This window comes from Ciconia boyciana, chromosome 2 (assembly GCF_034638445.1).
Source record: "Ciconia boyciana chromosome 2, ASM3463844v1, whole genome shotgun sequence".
Lineage (NCBI taxonomy): Eukaryota > Metazoa > Chordata > Aves > Ciconiiformes > Ciconiidae > Ciconia > Ciconia boyciana.
In genome coordinates, this window is record NC_132935.1 from 115723015 (window position 1) to 115743157 (window position 20143).

The window sequence follows — 20143 nt, forward strand, 5'->3', positions numbered from 1 at the left end:
TAAAGCTTGAAAAAGCAACCTGTTTTAAATACATGAAGGGTTGTCAAGTTACTGTCTTGTTAATGGGGGAGAAGAGAACCTGTGCTCAGTCAGCCTGCACTAATGCTGCCAGGCAAATCAAAATTCTAGTGCCTTGTTATTCCTGGCACATTTTAATAAGCAAATAGCAGCTAAATAATGTATTGACAGTCAGGGTAACTACATATGCACAATTTATAGCAACATAATGAGTTTGGGGGTTCCCCCCCCTCCCTTTTGGGATCAGATTAACTATTGAAACAGTACAAATGGAAAGCCCAGAAATAATGTTCTGTGGGGGGGGGGGGGGAAATGAGGTAGGGCTAGGAGTTTGCTATATATGGAAAAAATTGTATGGATTTGCAAACCAGTAAAATAAGTTGTCTAGCTGGCAGGTATCCTTTGATTTTAATTTTTGTAGCTCCACAGAAAAAGCATAGCCTACTTGTGCAGGTGAGATACAAGACTGAAAAGAATGCTGTTATGTTATGTCCACTGCTACTGGCTCTGATAGCTTGCCCTTCCCCTTTTTGTGTGTGTGTCTTTAATCATCTTGTTTTGTAGAATGCAATGGGAAGCACCACCATAAACCGCGTCAGGGCTCCAGCAGTTTGGAAGTCAGTGTCCACCTTGATCTTTGAATATAGCTTCAATCTGGTCGTTGAATGGATTCTCCTTTCCAAGCACTTGAGGCCATTCATGTAGCGCCTTCTGCCAGGTAATGCTTGTTCCAAGGGCTGCAGCAATCTGCAAACAGCACAAATACTATCAATTTCTTGTGCCTCTCTAATGTAGCTGTTTCACACCAGCACTTAGGAGACCCCCCCCATAGAGAAGACTCCCCTGCATAACCACGTGATGGACCATAACCTCTAACTAAAGAAAATATGCCATTCCAGCTGCTTGAATGGGGAAAAATCCTCTGAACAGTAAAAATAAGGTGAGGACTGACTATGTATCTGCATCTCCCTGACCAGTTATTTGGTCTAATGATAGTCTTCAACCGCTTCCTGATGCCTATGATGCCTGGTCCATAAACTTCTATTCAAAATCCCTAGAGTCTGATTTCCTCCCCTCCTGCCCCAAAACATTTTGAAAGTATTTCAAAAGCACTGCTTGGGTATAATGCATAAAACTCTTGCAAGTCCAAAGGAATTCATGTTCCTAAATGCCTCTGATACTTCTAATAAATATTCTCTCTGCTATCCTATAAGGAAACCACGGGTGTTGAGGAAAAAGAGGTCCAATTATATCTAGGTTCAAAACTACCTAGCTCTGATGCTCTAAGTTCACACCTGCTGCTGGTTGTCTTCAGAGCTTTTTTCCATGAGACCTGCAGAAGCAGTAAAATAGCTTTTCTCCTTGCTATCAGAACCACTCTAGCTTTCATAGAGTTTTTGTCCTAGAAATCACGCACCGAAGAGAAGTTGTATTCGCTATATAGCCAGGGTGAAAAGCACTGGGGTAGGAGAAAAGGGAAGAGAGGACAGCCCGATTCTCCTTTAATCAAGTTTTTACACCCTGCTAATGCATTTTTGTTTTAATTTCTGACCCACAATTATATTCTGCTTATATGGTAACTTTACTTTCAATCCTAAAACTCACTCCGACATGGATTATAATTTTGATGCTTAAATAGGGTGAACAAAGCCTTTTTATTAAGGGCTAAGGTGGGTTTATGGAATCAAACTATTTGAATACTGATGTTTCAGAGTTTGGGAACAGACTGGAGCCTTTGGAGAATTTTTATGCAATTTTTAAATCCTGTGCTTTTTGAAAGAAGCTGTAATGATGGGCCAGGAGACAACAACTTTCTCTTGTTCAGATCTAATGTAGGAAGAGATCCTTTTGTGGTGTGGAAGCTCTTAGACTCTGGCCACTTGAGGTCTTATTAAGCTGATAGAAGAATCAGGGCAGGGGAGAGGGATGGGGAGATTGTGCAATAGGCTGTTTTCTCCTGGTCAACATTTCTAATGTGACTAAACGTGGTTGTTCTGGGACACCCTGTGGCTGCCAGAGAGCTGAGACCTGTCTCTGTCAGAGTGGTCCACTCTGGCATGGTAGTCTGCAAACCTCCTTCACGAGTCCCTAAGCCTTCCATATGTTTTTTTGCAGGGTGGGTTGGTTGATTTGTTTGTTTAAAAAACCCTACTATTTTTGCATGGTGGATCCTCTGCAAAAGTATCACCAGAAGTATGCTCTACAGTGTTCAGACTACTGTTCACTGCTATTTAAGGTGTATGTGCTTAGACTGCCCTAAATTATGTAGGTCCTGCTCGGACATCATTTCATGTGGTCCTGATGATTTCGGTAATTTACTCTGAATGAGTAGTGTGGCACAGAGAGGGTTCATGATTCAAAAAATCACTTTTCTTATAGGTATTTTTTAAATTCCAAAGCTCTTGTGCTTTGAGACCTGCTACAATTAATACGTTTTTTGCAATTAATTTTTTGTGAGGACAACCTCTAAACAATTTTTTTAAAGGAGATATTACCCATTCCTCATAGAGCCCTGAGTGACCACGCCTGGGAGGGAGCTGTGTTTTTTCAGCAGCTTCTGACTATCTGTTTCCTCCTTCTGCACCAAACTGGCAATGGGCATGCCTCTCAGCAAGGTGTAAATGCCCAACTAATCTGATATGTGTCACTTCAGCTTTTTCTCTTTTTTTTCTGGCTGGAACGTGCTTTGCTATGTCTTAAGGAAAGAGAAAAGGGAGAAGTTAATCATGCTCAAGCTGTGCTTTCCTGCCTGTACATAAACATTAAGAATCTTCCAAGCGTCTCAGGTTCCAGTTTGTGATGCTCAGGGCTTTTGCGTTCTCCCTGGTAACTTCATAAAGCAAGAAACGAAGCCATTTATGCAGGATCCTGTTGAAATGCATGGCCCTGTCATCCAAACAAAGCAATCAGCTGTTCTAGAGAGAAGTGATGTCCTTGAAGCCATCTGGCACTCAGAACAGTTTGCAGTGAGATTTCATAGTAAGGGAGAGATGCAGGAAAAAAGTCCCTGGGCTTCCACTATAGTCAATGGGAAGAGAAAGTCAGATTTCTTCCAAGGACAACCAAGACGGACTTTGAGGAATGGGGTCTCAGAGACAGCTCTAGAGGGAACTTAGGAGGACTGAGTGATGCATGTTGCTTTTAGGTGTCAAAAGTAAATGGTGTGAATTTCCTCCACCTACGGCCTGAGCTGGGTGTTTTGGAAAAAAACCTAATGGAGCCCAATTTTAGCTTTGAAACTTAAGAGGAATGCAGTTATGCCAAGAATGAGTGTCTTGTTTGCATCCTTCTCTTTTGCAACAGGTAAACATGCAGAAAAACCCCCTTCCTCCCCAAGAAATTTGCAGTAAGGGAATGTAGTTCTGGGACTGGCTAAACAAATGAGCACTTGGTGTTTATCCCTTCTTTCAAGGGTTTTAAAATATAAAATACTGCCTGGAGTGCGGGCTATGGGGGCTAGTTTTTCCTGCCTGAGTGTCCTAACCTAGCCTTCTTACAATGCATGAAAAAACAGAATAGCTCTAATGGGACAAAGGGAGTGTTGCCTTTTTTCTTATTTTCTTTTCCTTCTCCTTGTAATGGTAAGTATGCAACTCTCAGGGAGGTTCTGTTCTCTTCCACATCTCTCCTGCATGGCCGGACTGCTGGACTATTAGACATACATGCTGACACCTGCTTCTGCCGTGTTTATACCAGCAGATTATCTTTTTTAATTAAAGAGACAGCAGATAAATGCAAGTGAAAGCCAGGGGCTGACATCAGACACCGGCTTATCCTGCCCACTGCTGTATCATAACGACTAGGGATCGTGGTACCCTTCCAGCTCACCCTTGGCAGAGAGGGGCACTGCAGTTCTTGTATCCCAAACTCCAAAGTTTCTCTGCATCTGAAGGCAAGAGCTACAATGTTTACGCTTTCCTTGGAGTGCTGCTCAATTAAAAAAAATTGTGAATATTTGTCAAGTGCTTCGAGGTCTTCAGAGAGAAAATTCAGTAGAAATGCCCAGGCTAGGTCTTATGCATTGTGTTCATTAGTCAAGCTGTACGTGAGGCATGGGGAATAGCTGCGGAGATTGAAGTAAGAGCCCCCATTCACTTGACGAGCTGTACAGCATCAATCCTCTCCCCCTAGGCAGCTCTATATGCTATGAAAGCTGTACCTGGCCAGAGGCATTCACGTCAGTATAAAGTAAAACTTTAAATAAAACTAGTGTGAGGAGGGAGTGAATTGTTTATCATGTCTCTCAAGCATCCTCTTAAATATCACTCTCCGCTCACGCTTCCCCTTCTTTTTATTGAGAGCCACCCTTTCAGAGCAGAGTGCTATGTCTCAGCCCAAATAGTGGTATGTTGATAACAGACTTCCATATACTAGCAGGAAAAGAAAAAAAGGATTTAAAGCGGTGGATGTTTGGATAAGGCTAATTAATAAATCCTAGAAGGGCAATAACTCACTTGAAGTGAGGCATATCTACAGCTGGCACCTTGAATGTAAGGGAAAATGTACCTATAAAAACATTAACGTCATCCTAACAGCAGGAGGGGAAGATCATAACCACTGCAGGATGCCAGGTCCAGAGGGAGTGAAATATGGCAGCTTTCGGCCAGATCCTGCAGCTTGGCACTCTGGGGCTGCGAGTAGGTTTGCAGCTGCCCTTCAACGCCCTTTTTTAATTTTCTCTTGGCTTAGGCAGGATCCCTTTAAGATAAATACTTGCTGCCTTCAACTCTGTGCTACATTCCAGCTGCTGGTGGGATACGGTATGTGGGCAAGAGCCTGGATGAAAAGTTGTAATCCAGCGAGCGTGGGTCCCTCAGTGGCCTGTTGCTGGGGGTTATAAGAAGCCTCAGGCCAGCCTCAGGGTAAGACATAAAAATAAAGCAAAGACCTTTTCTTCTTCACTCCAGACTCTTCGTATTGCACAGTTTCCCCAGATGGCAGGGCTGGGAAAGGGGTTCATTTCATCACTGTTTTCACTCTTATTTCATTTGCCAAGTTTTCTCTAATTGCTTCCTCCCAAAAAGCCTGCAGCAAAAAATCCAGACACACTTTCTCCACATCCCCAGGCTGCGAGCTTATATTTTCATGCAGCTATCTCCTGGTACTGCTTGGTAGTAGGCAGGAATTTCTGCTACGAAGGAGTCCCCCTTCGAACAGGAGGGTCTTTTGGCTTGGCAAGGCTAAGCAAGCCACTGTATTGCTCCAGCTGACTGGCACGGGTGTCAAAGATAGCAACTCAAGCACATATTTTGCATTTGGACTTCCCCATGCAGGTCTCCCCTGGCTGAACTTGACAGCACAGTCAATGGGGAAGCTGCTGAAATGTTGGAATCCATCAGTGCTTGCAATGCACGCCTGTTGAAGTGCTTCTCCATGGACTGCTCTTTCCCAGCGTGCTGGACAGCATCACATTGGGTTATTTGGTGATGGGGATGTGGGGGTGAATATATGTGGGGTGTTAGCTCACATCATAAAACTGGTCCATAAATTCACCCTGTGCTTCTGAGCAGGGGGAGCTGCCAAGCGGCACTGCCGGTGGCTGGGTGGCATGGTGGGTTTTGCTTGCATGGCTTGGTCGTGGTGGGGTGGAAGAGAGCACGCAGCCAGGAGCGTGGAGGAAGGCAGTGGTGCCCTAGACAACAGCTTTCTCCAAACTGCTCTTGCCATGGCACAGAGCTGGTACCATCACCAAGGAACATCAGTCCTCCTTCTCCCAGCTGCCGCCCAGACTGGTGCCCCTGGGCAGGGCAGGGATGTGGGGAGTGCAGCTGGCTGCTTGGAGGGCACGTTTCCCTCATAGCAGCAGGTAGCAAGACACTTCTGGACCCATTGCCAAGTATATGGGATGGAAAGCAGCCACTGCTGCTGCCGGGCAGAGCCCAATCAGCTCTGTTGTTGCTGTCCCTCTCCATCTCGTCCACCTCCCGCAATTTGTCCCCTCATAATTTAGCCCAGCCTAATTCTTGCTCTGAAGAGCCAAGATTGAAAAGCACGGGAAACAGGAGTGGTTTTTGTTTTCGGGACCTGCCCGCTGCCCCATGTTGACTTAGCGGGTGGGGCTGAGCGTGGTGCGGCGGCAGGAGAGCCCCGGCCAGGTTGTGCCCGCTGGCGTGAGCCATTGCTGCTGCAGGCTGCCCACCGGATTTCAGCTTGTGCAGTTTTTCTCAGGGCGGTATAGGGAAGACTGGCTGCTGCTTTGCTTTGTATACGTGTTTGAAAGCTGAAGCTAGTGTATAGAAAAGCAATTGACTTTGATTGCAGAACATGGTCTCTCCGAGCGTTTTTGAGAGTCAGAAAAAAGTGCTTTGAAAGCGAATGCAGTGGGAACCAGGCAACCTCGCACTCGGTTAGCGAACCCAAGCAAGGACTTACAGCGGAGCAGCTGCTTCTCCTTCCCTTTCATTTATTTCTGACTGTAAACCTCCCCCTGTCACCTGTCCTTGGAGGCCAAGTAGGCGGGAGAAGACTTCTTCATAATATGTAGCCGCAGAGCATAAAGCAATTTAAATGTATAGCTTCAAAAAGAAAGCTTTGTTCCTCTGAGGACCACCGGCCTCAGAGGCTGAGGCTGCAGGGCTGGGGCAAGGGCAGCAGCTGGGCTGGGCTGGAGGGGGCCTCTCGGGTCTTCCCAGTGCCTCCCCACTGCCCCGATCCTGCAAAACTCCTGTGCGTGTTTGAGCAGGCAGGTAGCCAGCCTCTGCGGCAAGTGTCTGGTTTTGTGGTTTAAGGCCTGTTTGGCCAGGGTACTGGTCAATGAGTGAAAGAAAGCAGCGGAAGACCTTGCAGGAGTTAGAGCAGATTGCAGGCATCCTGCCTGTCTCTGCAAAGGGGGAAATCTGCTCTCGGGCTAAATCCATCATCTCTTTTAAAAGAGAAATCCCCCAAGCCCGCATCCCCACAGTGGTCCGACCGGGTGCCTCGGGCAGCGGCAGGCGCTGGCATCCCGCCTGTCTCCTGGGGCCAGGTTTTTACCTGGCTGGGGTGGAAGCCATCCACTGGTTCGATCAGCTGCCAGGGCTCGCCTCCCATCTTCTGCCACTCCTCGGCCGCTGTGAACAACGTAAGCAGAGGGGTTATCACCAGTGAGCATGCAGGCGCCCGCCTGGAGATGTACCCCCCTCTTCCTCAAAGTGCCGCCGGTATTTTTAAGCACACGATGGCTCTGCATGAAGATTATGATAATTCATATAAAGTTGTCAGAGCCAATATTGTGTACAATCCCCTTTCCTTGGGGCAGTATTTAAGCCTTTATTGTTAATTTTTTTTCTCTGCGATATTTATGCAAGGAAGCGTTTTGAACGTAAATGATCGTAAAACAATTCACTTTCCTTTCCAACTAAGATGGATGCTTTAGCAAGTAAGGCTGTAAATTATTTAATACTGATTTAATACTTTTGCATTTCCCATTTTAGTTGCATCTTCAGCAGTGCAAAAAAATAAAAGAGATAAAGAAAACAGTGCTTTTTAGAGAAAGAGATGGTAACACAATATTCGCATGGGCTGATGTCTGCAGGAATAGACTGTCATTTTCAGTTACTTCTCTTCTGAGCGCTCTTTTTCAACTCCAACAAAATAACCTTTTGAATTACATAAGCATGACATTCAATGCAAATGATGCTGTGCTGTAAGCCCCAGAGCCATTAGAGAAGTAAAAAGCTTTCTCTCTTCAAAAGGGCTGTGGAGTGATCAAACATGGGACTAGTGGATATGGCATTAACAGACTGTAAATTCAATAATTTCTTTTATAATGACAGATTAAGAAATCTTAATAGCATTATGCAGGCATCCTGTCAGGAGGAAAATGTTCTCCATTCAAGCACCACAGTTTTGACCTAGACTCACCACTGTTTGTTGGACCCTGGCTATTGTGTCAAAAAGCGATGTCTGGGTCCCCATACTAGCCTTGAGTTCACAGAAGGGCGATATTCCCGCTTTGACTATAGAAACCTAGATGAGGTGCTTTCGTCAACACCCAAAGTAACCTGTTTTCAAGACACAGGGCTTGGAGCTTTGTTTCAAATTTGCAATATGTGGGGCACAACACATACTCACCTTAGATTACACCACAGAGCGCTCATATAGACGCACAGAGTGAGCTTGCCTAACCCCTTATATATGATGTTATACATTGAGTATAAGGCTGTGTATTGTATTTTACTTTGTAGAGGGACTACTGTTCCACTGCCAGAAATAGCAGAGGAGTAAGTAAGATATGTAAGGTTTATATCAAGATAGGTGAATTTAGACCATTATACTTGATCTCCAAAAATCCTAGAGCATACCCACTGAGTATGTCCAGAGTTTGCCTATCGCCTTGGCTAGATTAGAGCTTGCTCCCATCCACACGAAGAAAAAGCCAAAATAAGCAACCCCTATCCCCCTATTTACTGCACTGCTTCTTAAAGGAACCACTAAGTTCTTCAGCCAAAGGCAACATCTGAGCTTGAATGTCCATCTAAATCTAGAATAAATGCTAGTATACTCAAATTTTACTCCAAGAAAGCTGGGAGCTGCTATGTATATATATACCCAGGCTAGCCTGAAATCAATGTACTCATTGCAGTGTGCAACCACTGCTAAATATTTGATGTCTGGAGAGTTTAGGGGAGGATTTGGACTTGCTTCAGAAAGAGACCAGAAAAGTAGGTCAGCAGCCTTAGCTGGCTTTTGAGTACACTCACGAACTGACAGCTTTCCTGATGGCAAGCTCGAATTGTTGGCTCCAGGGCTGCAGGAAACTTTGCAAAGTGTCTTTCAGAGCTGATGTTTGTATGTGCATATGTGATTTTGTTTACCTCATTTATTTAACGCGATGTAATCAAGAACAGCAAATTATATTAAGATGTTTCTTTTCGTGAAAGCAAATAAATTACCTAAAGTTAGTAATTTAACTTATTAAAGTAATTTGCCTACCCAGCAGGTAGTTTGTTCCAAATCCTAATGACTTGTTAAATATTAAGTAGCTGAGGCAAAAGCCACAAAGAGACTTGGACATCCTGAAACTCTGTGCTACAATATTGAACTTGACAGTGGATCCCACCTCTCTGAGATAAAGTTTTGGACAGAAAGACTCCCTCTCTCATCCTCCCTTCTTTACCTCCTCCTCCGTAGGGTCTGCATGAGACCCAGAACCAGCTTCCTGAATTGGGTCATGTAGGATAAAATAAGTTGTGAATTTTGAAAGGACTTGGCTGCAAATGAGACTTTTGCAATAATCTTAGGTGCCTTGGCAGCTTCGTGCTTGCAAGGACAGCCAGGCACCGATGGGGAGAGGTGTTAGAGATGTACACTTTGAAGTATTGTCAGGGTGTTTCTGTCCCTTCATGGCTCTGGTTTTAGCTGTCTGCATGCTGAGATTTAAAGTATAGTCCCCAGGCAAAATTTTTCAAGAAGGACCAACACGGAACTACCTCTCTATGTGAATATAAAACCAAGGAAATGCAGATCAGGGTTTTTTTCCAATTATTATACACTATTTTTGGAATGTAAAAATTCATGCTATTGGGGAGGACCCCCAGGTGGCCAGGGCTGGAGCTCCTGCCTTGTGAACGGAGGCTGAGGGATGGGGATGGTCCACCCTGGGGAAGAGCCTACAGGGACGTGATGAGAATGGGGCAAGTATCTTCACAGCAGGGCACAATGGGAGGGTGAGAGACAACGGGCATAACTTGAAACATGGGAGGCTCAGGCTGGATACAGGGAAAAAGCTGTTTTCCCACTTTCTCATCACTATCTTACTACTTGAATATGTTGCCCACCTCAGTTCCTAACACCATGCTGTTTCTCCTTGCGATGGAGCTGGGCTGATGCTGGGTGATGCCTCAAGCTGGACCCATGCACATCTCGCAAGGGAAGTGGAGCTGAGAGGGATCCAGGGACAGGCGTCTGTCCCCAGCCCCACAAGGACACTGTCCACTCACGTTCACAGTAATAAGGAAAAGTTTCTGGTTCTTTTTTTAAGTGTCAGTTGCAGAAGGAAGTGATTTTGGTAATGCGCTTACCTAATGTCTCTTAAGATCACAGAAGGACGAGTTTTGTAAGCTCTTCAAGTCAAAAGTTACAGTATTATGTAGATGCTTAAGGAAGCATAGGAAAGAAGCCAGTTCCTCCTGGGAGAGGCGCTTCTACTTTTGAAAACAGTGATTTAAGAGAGGGTGGCTGTGTTATTCAGGCAGGAAAACTGGCTGAGAAAAGTTCTCCTTCCTGAGGCACTGCTCATCCCAGAGGAGGCAATGTGAAGGCTGGTCAGTGATGTAGTACACTACAGCTCATGAAGACCACCTTCACCATTGCAGATATGACATCTCCAGCCTAGATGACCCCCTTATATGATAAAAAATAAAACCAAATCTTATGGACCAAGATAGGTTTGAGATTTCTTTTTTTCTTCATCAGCCTGAGGAGCTGCAGTGGACAAGCAGGAGGCATTTTTAGCAGAGGCTCATCTGCTGTCCCTGTCACCTCGCCACCGACACCCCCTGCCACCCAAGTGCAAATGGCCAGTGTGCTGTGCACCAGGGTTGTGGGTGCCGGCAGCCGGGAGCAGCGGGGAGGTTGTGGCCCCCAGGCTGGTGATGGGGTCTCATCTCGGCAGAGGTCCATGGTTACCCCAACCAGGGAAGCCAGGAGATGGCATTAAGGGTCCCCCCTTGGCCCCAGTCCTGCCAGCAGGGTCACCTAGGCTGGCTGGCTACGCTGCCCTTCTCCCAGTACAGAGCTAAAATATGAGGAGCATATTAGCAGCCCAGCACTTCACTAAATGCTTCATGAGAAAGACAGGAAAAAAGAAACTTACTTTGTCTCAGTGGGAAATCCATGTAGAAAATATCAAAGTTGGCAAATTTCTCAGATCTTGCTATTTCTTTCAGGACATTGGAAAGTTGTAAAGCTCTCTGCAAAAATCAAGCGATTTAATGACGATTCATTGCTACTCACGCTGCTTTGCATGGATTCAGCTCTGCCACCGATGTGCGGTCAGGAATTTGAAAGCTAACGTTGCCCTTTTAGCTGGAGGAAAGGAGGTGAAATGGGGTTCTTCATCATAACATAGACTTGCAGGAGCACCAGTAGCCCTTGGGCTACCCAGCTCACCGTGCAATATGTCATTGCAGGTTGCACTGAGGCCTCAGCTCAAGTAATAAGTTTAATACAACATATGATTATTTTACTGGAGACCTCTTGTAGTAGTGTCTCTACACCTATATAAATATTCTGAATTTCTTGGTTTTGGAGGCCTCTTGATAGGTGTCAGCCCAGTCATTTTCATTCCTCTTAAAGAAAACTGAAACTTTTCTACAGGAAAAATGTTCTCCTTTCCCATTATCCTTCCCGTTATTGTGTTGTGGGTGCTAACACTTATCTATCCAGACCAAATTCTGCATTTACTTTCAGCAGAGTAAATTACCTCCATTGAGTGTCTACCTAACTGATATATCCAGTGTGATTTCTACAGCTGTAACAGAGATCAGGATCTCCTAAATATTTAAATTGTGCAGTTTGGATGATAACATAGACAATTAGTTTCAGACAGGGGCTCAGAAAGAAGATTAATTCATACCCTGCAGACATATGAATTGTTCATGGACAGAAGTTATGTGTACTGTATGTTCTGTATTGTTGGTATGAATATATAAGCTGCAATCCTGCAAAGATTTAGGAATGTGCTTAATTGCCTTCTCTGCAGTCAAGAGGGACAGGACATAAAATGAAACACATATGTAAGCCTTGGTGAAATTAAGGCCATATTTTTTGTTTAGTGAATGCAAACATTAATACAGCTATACACAGAGATGACACCTTTGAAGATATTTGGTTACTGGCTCTTTTACATGGCTGCAGGGGGGTGCTGGGATTAAAAATCAGCTTGTACCATAAGGGAATAAGTGGCTGATTTAAGTGACATTCACTTCTGCAGCCAGATTTTTAGGGTGAGTTTTAAGACATCTCTGTTCTGTCTGTTCCCATTCCTGCACTGAGCCTGGATGCTCCTTGGTCACACCATCTGGCGATTAAGTCCACAGAAATGTGTCTGAGGAAGATTAGCACAAATCCCAAATGAAGAAGGGGTAAGGCTCTTGCTCTTGGGGTCTGCTCCCGCTGCCAGCGAAATCTATGCAGTTGGCTTTTCATACTCACAGCTACTTGATTCACAAGCTTTTTGTTTCTTATCAGGTACATTTTCTCCTTAAAGAACATGAACCTGAACAGTTTTTTCTCAGGGAGATCACATCCCTTGAGAATAAATTTGGGCAGCTGAGAGGTTGGAAAAGGAATACATTTACGAATCCCTTAAGTTAACCATGCTGCCTCCCAGAGCCTGAGAGGCATTTGAAAGGATGGGTACAGATGTTTCCACATCATGTCCCTGCCTTTGGAAGAAAAAAGCATGCTGATGTCTTGCCTTTGAGATAGTAGGCTTGTATCCTCAGACACAGGGACAAACTGGATGAGTGTCTGTGCAAGAGGACGGTCCCGTTGCAGCCTCGTTGAGACTTACCTCCGAGGTCAAATTCCTGAGGGTCTCGTTGGGGGTCAGCCAGCCGCGGCAGGGGCTCACCTGGGCAGGCACGGGGAGCAGGGCTTTAGCAGCAGACCGAGAGGAACTGGGGGCTTGTAAGCTACAGCCAGAGACCTTACCTGGAGGCAGTCGAGGAAAGAATAAAGTTGACTGTACGTGACGTCCTTGTTCAGCTGCCCTGCAAAGCACAGAGGGGGGAAACTTCATGTGCCTGATGGCCAAATGTAACTTCATTTTGCAGGTCTGTGCATTCCCATGCATTAGACCCCTTGGTGGGGAGAGGCACCCCGGGACCCCCCACAGCCGGGGTGCAACAGAGGTGGCACCGATGCACCCTTCCCGCTAAGGCGCCTGTGTCCCCACAGCACGCGGAGCCGCTTTCTCTTCTCCCGCACCCCTCTCTGGCCTTTCACGGGTGATTCGTCTCTCACGCAGGGTTAGTCAGACAGCCTGTGCCAATCTCCCGGGTGCGTGACTGATATTTTATCCATTAACTTGTCTCTCACCCTCCAAACAAATGCAGGGGTTGCAAAGCCAAAGGGAAGACTGGAGGTGACTGTATATACTCTGAGCTTCGCATTTACCTCGGAGAGGTTAGCCTTAAAAGGGAGGAACAATTTTGCTGTCACCGAGGGAAGTGGATATGCTTGTGTGGGTGAGCAAATTCAAGCACCAAGTCAAACACCCAGCTGACATTCCCTAAAATTCACTGCGCTACGCAATAGCCTGACTTGCCAAGAAAATTACCCGTTTTCTCGACCTTTTTGCTTCTTTGGTAGCTACAACCAAAATGGAAATTAAATGGCCACTCAGTTCTCTGAGTTTGTAGCACACTGATGATCCCATCAGGCTTCGTTATTTTCGCAGTGCTGAAATATGAAATTTTTGTTGTTGTTCTGGGAACTTCAAAGTATGATCTCTCCCAAGTGAAACGGGCTCCTCAGGTAGCTTTGCAGTGGCTCCCTGATATAGATGTGATTCCTGCCTATCTCACAGCTGCCCATCACCAGCAGCAGTATCAGCTGCCTGAGGAGCAAAAGATGGGGACCTCAAAGATCTAGTGTCACTCCCGGATAACGGGGATGTCCCAGACCCATGTAGCCTGAAAGCATCGGGCCCTGGGTTGGGCTGTCAGGGGGACCAGGGATTCAGCAGAAAGCCAGACCAACATCTGGTCGCACCTGACTGGCAGCCAAGTGAGGAAACCTGCTCACAACCCGTTGGAGGATCTGCCAGAAGTGATCTCTTGCTACAAAATGTGTTGCTTAGGATTAATTGGGTCCCTCCAAGGCAAATCAGCCCCTCTGAAAAATTTCCGACTGGTCCTATAGCTAATCACGCCTGATTTGGCTTGTGCCAAAAAATGCTACGTGTTGTCTCTGATAATTAGATACCCAGTAGAGGAACAGTCCCTGTGATAAACATGCACTCAAGAGAAGAAATACATTTAATGTGACTGAAAAATAATTATCACAGGCTCCCCCTGCCCCAAAAGGGACAAGATTTTTCTTTTATTTTTATTTTTTCTGCTTTCACTTGATATAGTGCTTATTACAGGAAAATGTAACAAGGTATCAGGAACAGAAATGGAGACCTCAGACTTCCTGAGAAGAGGCAAGTACTTTTGAGGGGTAAAATAACCCGTAGTAGAAAACGCAGAAGCTGTGGGGCCACTGGCAGTGATTGGAGAACCTTGGGGAAACCAAAGCACAGAGTCTGCTGAAAGCTCTAGTAGCCAGTGGTTGCCAAAATCATCTGAAGATGTAATCTACCATTTTAATGATGTGATTTACCTTCTCTCTCTCTTTACTGATGAGAAATAAGATGGCAACAACCTTCCACTTGTTCAGATGCAAAAGAGCTTCCTTTACCCAAATAAAAAGAAGAACATGCTTTTGGTCTAAAATTCAACAACAGAATGGCCACGATGGTTCCTTGTACACACATTTGACTGGAGACCAAGAGACTTACTTTAGCTGTTTTATATTTCTTTGCTACCTGCATAAAATACTTCACCTTCTTTATCCACTGCAGGGTGGTATGAATTTGTAGAGAAGGGGTTCTGCAACCAGCTTCCAAGCTTCCCCACCCCACAACCTCCCACGTCCCCAGGGAAATGTTTCCACACTGACCCCAGAGCCACAGCCATCAGACTAACCAAGGATGTCACATGTCATTGCGTGTGAATGCAGGCCCCTGTGATGACGTTCCTCCTTGCTGCTTGGCACAGGATGAAGCCAAGGAGCAAGTGGTCTGTTGACAGTCAGATGTAGGGTTTCATGCATGGTCTGAGATGACAGGTTCCCAAAGGCAGCCTCCAAATCTCTGAAAACACTGCCCCAAAGCACCTCATGGCAATTGCACTCTGAGGGAATGCCCCAAAACATGCCTGCACGTGGTGTGAGGTATCAATCATCACACCTGTAGGTAGGGTAGGAGGTGGCAGGCACTCAGCCCTTGCAGAAAATTTATTTCTCTAGTATCTAACCAGTCTTTTGCAAACCCCTGACTTAATCTTCTGTCCTGGTTCACATCCAGTTTTACCAAGACATCCACCAGTCAGTGAGTGGAGGTGTTCACCACATGTCCAGCTCCACCTGTAACAACCACCAGGATGAAGTGCAGGCAGGCTGGCCACAATTTTGGGCCAATGCTGAGGCAGAACACCTTGTTTCCACGTCCACAGCATGTATTGAGCCTAGTTTGGAGCTGAGAGGGTCCGGCTTGGGGAGGGACAAGGCGGGTTAGGGATCTGCCCTCTAGCTGCCCTGTCCTACACTGGGGATGGTAAGCTAGCTGTCCTACTGCATAGCCAATATCTGTCTCATGTTTCTCAGATGTCCTCCACTCTGTCAGGTTTTCCTGAAATTGTCAATAAATTCATAAATTATTCAGGGAGAGAAGGCAACACGAACAGGCAGATAACCAGGAGGACCCCACAACATCTCATATTTACCAAGAGGATGGTATCTGTCATGCAGGTTATCCCAGAGAAAGCGGCCATCTACCAAGCCTGTTAAAATCACGTGGCTGCCATTTGGAAGACAGGAGTCCAGGTATCGCAGAGTTTGCACCACGTTGGAGAGCATTTCTTTGGGTGTAGTCATGTGAGCCAGCGTGTCACGGTTCCTGCAGAAGAAGAGGATGCCAACAGGACATTGTGTCAGGTAACACTGTGCCCCCAAAAAGGCACCTGAAACTGACATTTTCTTTGCTGTTCTTCCACATTAAGTTAGCTAAATAAAATCTTATAAAAATGATGCTAGGCATTTTAGTCTCTCATTGTTATTGCCAAAATCAGAAGTGATATAGAAACCTCCCTCGGTGTAACCCTTCTCCCTGCTAAAAACAGACAGATGCATCCTTTTTTTATAGAGTGGCCTCCTGTTGTGGGTTAACGCCAGTGGGCAGCTAAGCATCACACAGCCTCTCTCTCGCTTACCCCCCACCCCCAGTGAGACAGGGGAAGAGGAAAGGAAGAGTAAAAGCAAGAAAACTTGGAGGTCAAGATTAAAAAAAGTTATTGTTCAACAAGTGAAGGAGAAGTAGAAGAAGAGAGAAAGCAAGCAAAAGAAGTGATGCAAAGTCAATCACTCATCACCTTCCATCGGCAGACCGATGCCCAGCCAGTTCCTGAGCAAAAGATGGCTAATCTCCTTATAATCCTCTCCTCTCCCTTTTTATGGCTGAGCATGATGTTACATGGCATGGACTGTCCCTTTGGTCAGTCTGGGTCATCTGCCCAGTTGTGTCCCCTCCCAACCTCTTGAGCACCCCCAGTCTGTTTGGGGGGGGAGCAGAGTGAGAAATGGAGAAGGCCCCAATGCTGTGCAAACACTACTCAGGAACAGCTGAAAAAGTGTGTTATCAGCATTGTTTTGGTCATAAATCTAAAACACAGCACCATAGGAGCTGCTATGAAGAAAATTAACTCCATCCTAACCAAGACGCAGCACACCTCCATAAAGAAAAAAGCCTTAGCTCTCCTGCTGGTTTTATTCCATAGTTTGCAAATGAGTTAGTTAGTCTTTATTTACAGTGCAGAGAGGCGAATCAGAGCCATGAAGCAGACTATGACCACATTGGTTTCCCGTGGTGTTAAAAATCCATGTAAAACTACTCCGGTAACCCTGGCGCCTCGTTCTTTGTAGCTGTTGCAGAGCACCTTAAGCTGCTTGATATAAACCCAGGAACTTGCCTAGCTGTAGTCCTTAAAAGTCCATGCTGCTTTTGGTGACTGCAAAGACACTGCTCTTGGTGTACTTATCAAACTCCAGTCTGCAACTGACATTTGACTGATCTAATGTCCACCTCAAGTTTCAGCAGGAAAAGCAACCATTGCCCTAAGGGGCGTAGGGTGCTGCTGCACCTGGTTAACAGCCTCTCTGGTTCAGGTCTGAACAGGGGGAAGCGGTGCTGCTCCACACACATGGCTTCAGGGTGCAGGATGCCCTACGGATGGGTGAAAGGAAGGCTTCTTTCCCCATGGGTTGCTGCGTGTAGCTTACATTCAACATGCTCTTTGATTATGCCGGGTAGAAATATCTAAGGTAGCTTTGTCTCTCATGTGTCATACGCCTCTTACTACAGCTCTGCAGGAGGGCAGGAGAGTAGTGAGGGGTCTGGACAAATGTGGGAGACCGGAGGGAGGAGGAGGAGGCTGGAGGGAGGAGGTATTTAAGATAAAATAGTCCTCAGAAATGTTCATTAGGGTATGGGAGCTGTGTCAGTGTCCCACATGGACTGAACGCCCATGTTTTGTGGCTCACTGGCAGGCATGAATCTCCAAGCCAGAGTCCCAGGCTCAGGTTTATCCTTCCCCTCTTGCATTTAGCTGTAAATGCTGCTGGGAGGGCCGGATAAAATACTGAAGTTGAAATTAATTTCAACTTATATAAGAAAAACAAACAAGCAAAACCACCCCAGGCTGCCTAGAGAACACTGCTGTAGTTATGTTATTAAAACAACCACTTTATTTACAGAAAAAGCATTCACTCGCTCTCCCCCCGAGAGCTATTGCCATGCTCTCATGGTGAATGTGTCCATAACAGGCACTATGAGCAAGTGGGTGAATGCTGCCCCAAGGAGGCTGTCCCATCCAGGCAAGAGAGGATCCACAGGTCTCTGGCACAGGGGAGACCCCAGCTCCACAGGGCCCCGTTCTGGCAACGCCTGGGAGGAAGAGCAGGGCCAGTTCTGGGGAAAAGCCTCCTGTTGTCCAGAGATATCCCATTGCCCTCTCTGAGTGAAGAGTCAGTGGGATGGAAAGAAGGATGCCATTGTGTGCTTCCACAAACCCCAGGCAGCTCCAGGGTGGCCTGGGCCCCCTTGGGGCATGTGGAGCAGAGCATGTAAATCCATAAGTTGCCTTTTTTGAATTGGGAAAGACAATAAAGACATGCATTCGCAAGAGAGTCCCCAGAAATAGCAGAAAGGGCACCACAGCTGGGATTTGGAGCACATCAACATGTGCAGCCGTGCATGGCATGGACCATGCACCCTGGGAAGCAGGCTTTCATGACAGTTTTGGTCCTGCCTTGGTGATGCAGCTCAGCTGGACCATGGCTTTCAGAGAGAAAGCCTCAACATCCGCTGAGGAGCTGATCTCTTTGCTCAAGAAGAAAGACAGGGGATGTCCTTCCAAGTAGTGCATAAGGTTGCACTAACGTCCATCCTTATTGTTTTAGGGGTTCCCACGTTTTCTCCTCATGGGCTTGTAGGGAAGCGATCAGCTTAGCAGCCAGGAGGCTCCATCCAGGTCCTTTCCCTTCGAAAATCCTTTAATCTCTTTCATGGTTTCCCAGGGGTAAGAGAAGGGCAAACTTGATGCTTGCAGTGCCGAGTGACCTGCTGGGGAATCAGGTAGGATTTCTTGTCAGTGAACACCATAGAAGCAGGAGCTTTCAAAAGCGTTGTTGTTCTGTCTTGAGGCATTAGAAATGTTTGTGCTCAGGGCGCGGGGTGCTGAGTCCCGTGTGGGAGAAGCACGTTCCCTAGCAAGGATTTGGGATTCTTCAGTGGCTGCATTTTGCACACAAAATAATAATTAGATGAGTTCCCTGGGCCCAGAAATTTATCGTAATGCAGTATGTGCTGCTGAAGCGTTTGAGACTTTCTGGTTAGGGAGAATTGAAAAACAGCATTAAGATTCAGGCTTATCCTTGTGACAGCCACCCAAGCAAGGTACTTTTGAGATAAGACTGTGGTTTTGCCCTTAAATTACTTCATTTCGCCTACAGGTGTTGCAGTACTTGATTTCAAAATACTGCTCTGATGTAAGGCCTCTACCACAAGTAAACATGTCAGTGTGAGCCAAAATTAATAAGACATTCATAACTCCACTTTTTGTCATTTTCCACTGAAGTCATGCAGATGAAATATGTGCATTTCTTCACATTTCCTTTCTGTGCCAGGCTATGAAATTAAAACTGACCGAGAAGCAAGCCATCTTGTAGGCATGTTCATTTTGGGCTCTGCCATAAGGACCTCAGGGTGCCTGGGTGAGCACCAGGGGCCATTGTGGTCCCCTGACACGGTCCCCCTGGGAGGCAGTAGCCAGTGATAGCCTCTGCCCACCTGGGACCTCTGGGAGCTGATGTCAGCCACAGTTCATTTCGTCAGAGCATAGCAAGCAGACGTTAGTGTTAGGATTCTTGCTGCATTGGATCTGGGAATTTTAGGGAGCACTCCCTGCCCCGCTACGATACACAAATACACAGTAATATCCTCGGATGTGCACACAGCTCCTGGATGTCCTAACACCATGGGTACCCTAGCTGTGCACACATATAACACAGAGGGACCAGACAGCCTCATGCAATCTGTGCGAAGCTTTTCCAGCTCTCCTCTGCCACAGACACCTCCTCCAGTCCCTTATAACAGGGTCTGGCATAGTCCAAATACAGCTCTCCACGCTCCTTCTGCATGGGTTTCGTGGGCCTGGCCTGCCATGTTCTGCAGGGCAGCGATTCCCCCCTCTCCGTGACCCCAACCCAAATAAATATCCCCCCAGCCAATGTTTCAGCCATACCTCTGCCTCCAGCCACATGCTGTTACACACCCAGGGTTTGGGCTACTGGCGTACAGGGCAAGCTGGTGAGCAAGCACACCACATGCACACACTCACACATGCCACATGCACATACACACAGTGCTGGATCCGCAGCGCAGGAGTTCAGCTCCAGCTCGCTACAGGGTGGAGGTATGCCTGGGACGCAAGGACTAAAGGTGTTGCATGCTCACATACTATTTTTAGGGCCAGAGGGGTGCAGCAGCGCTTTGGTGATGGTAGCCTTACAATAAGGGAGCGTTATGCTCTTGCTGGCACTGGTGCTGCTTTGTACAAGTTCCCTTCCCGGCGGCTGCCTGCTCACCCCGTGTTGCTGCTGTCACCTTTCTGTTTGTTGCAGATGCCATAACTGCAAAGCTGGGAAAGAGAGGCTGGAGAAATGGTGCCTTAACCCAAATGCAACTAATACGTGCAATAATTGTACAGCACTTGAGACTGCTGGTGCTCATTATTTTCTTGTCTGAATTTTTTTTGTTTCAGGTCTGTGTGTCCCACATTGTGTCCCACATTTACACTTCAGTGGGCTGAGAGATACCGTT

The 20143-nt window shown here is 46.4% G+C and overlaps 1 protein-coding gene across 1 annotated transcript in view; it reads right to left on the reverse strand.

Moving 5' to 3' along the window:
* Positions 1-407: 407 nt before the first annotated feature.
* The window catches only part of AOAH (acyloxyacyl hydrolase), an 82375-nt gene continuing 62639 nt past the window's right edge, over positions 408-20143 (reverse strand). Inside the window, 6 exon segments of the mRNA XM_072851415.1 lie at positions 408-765; positions 6991-7067; positions 10814-10910; positions 12515-12574; positions 12655-12713; positions 15492-15664. Of these exon segments, the coding sequence (XP_072707516.1) occupies positions 637-765; positions 6991-7067; positions 10814-10910; positions 12515-12574; positions 12655-12713; positions 15492-15664 (595 nt within the window). The 3' untranslated portion in view covers positions 408-636.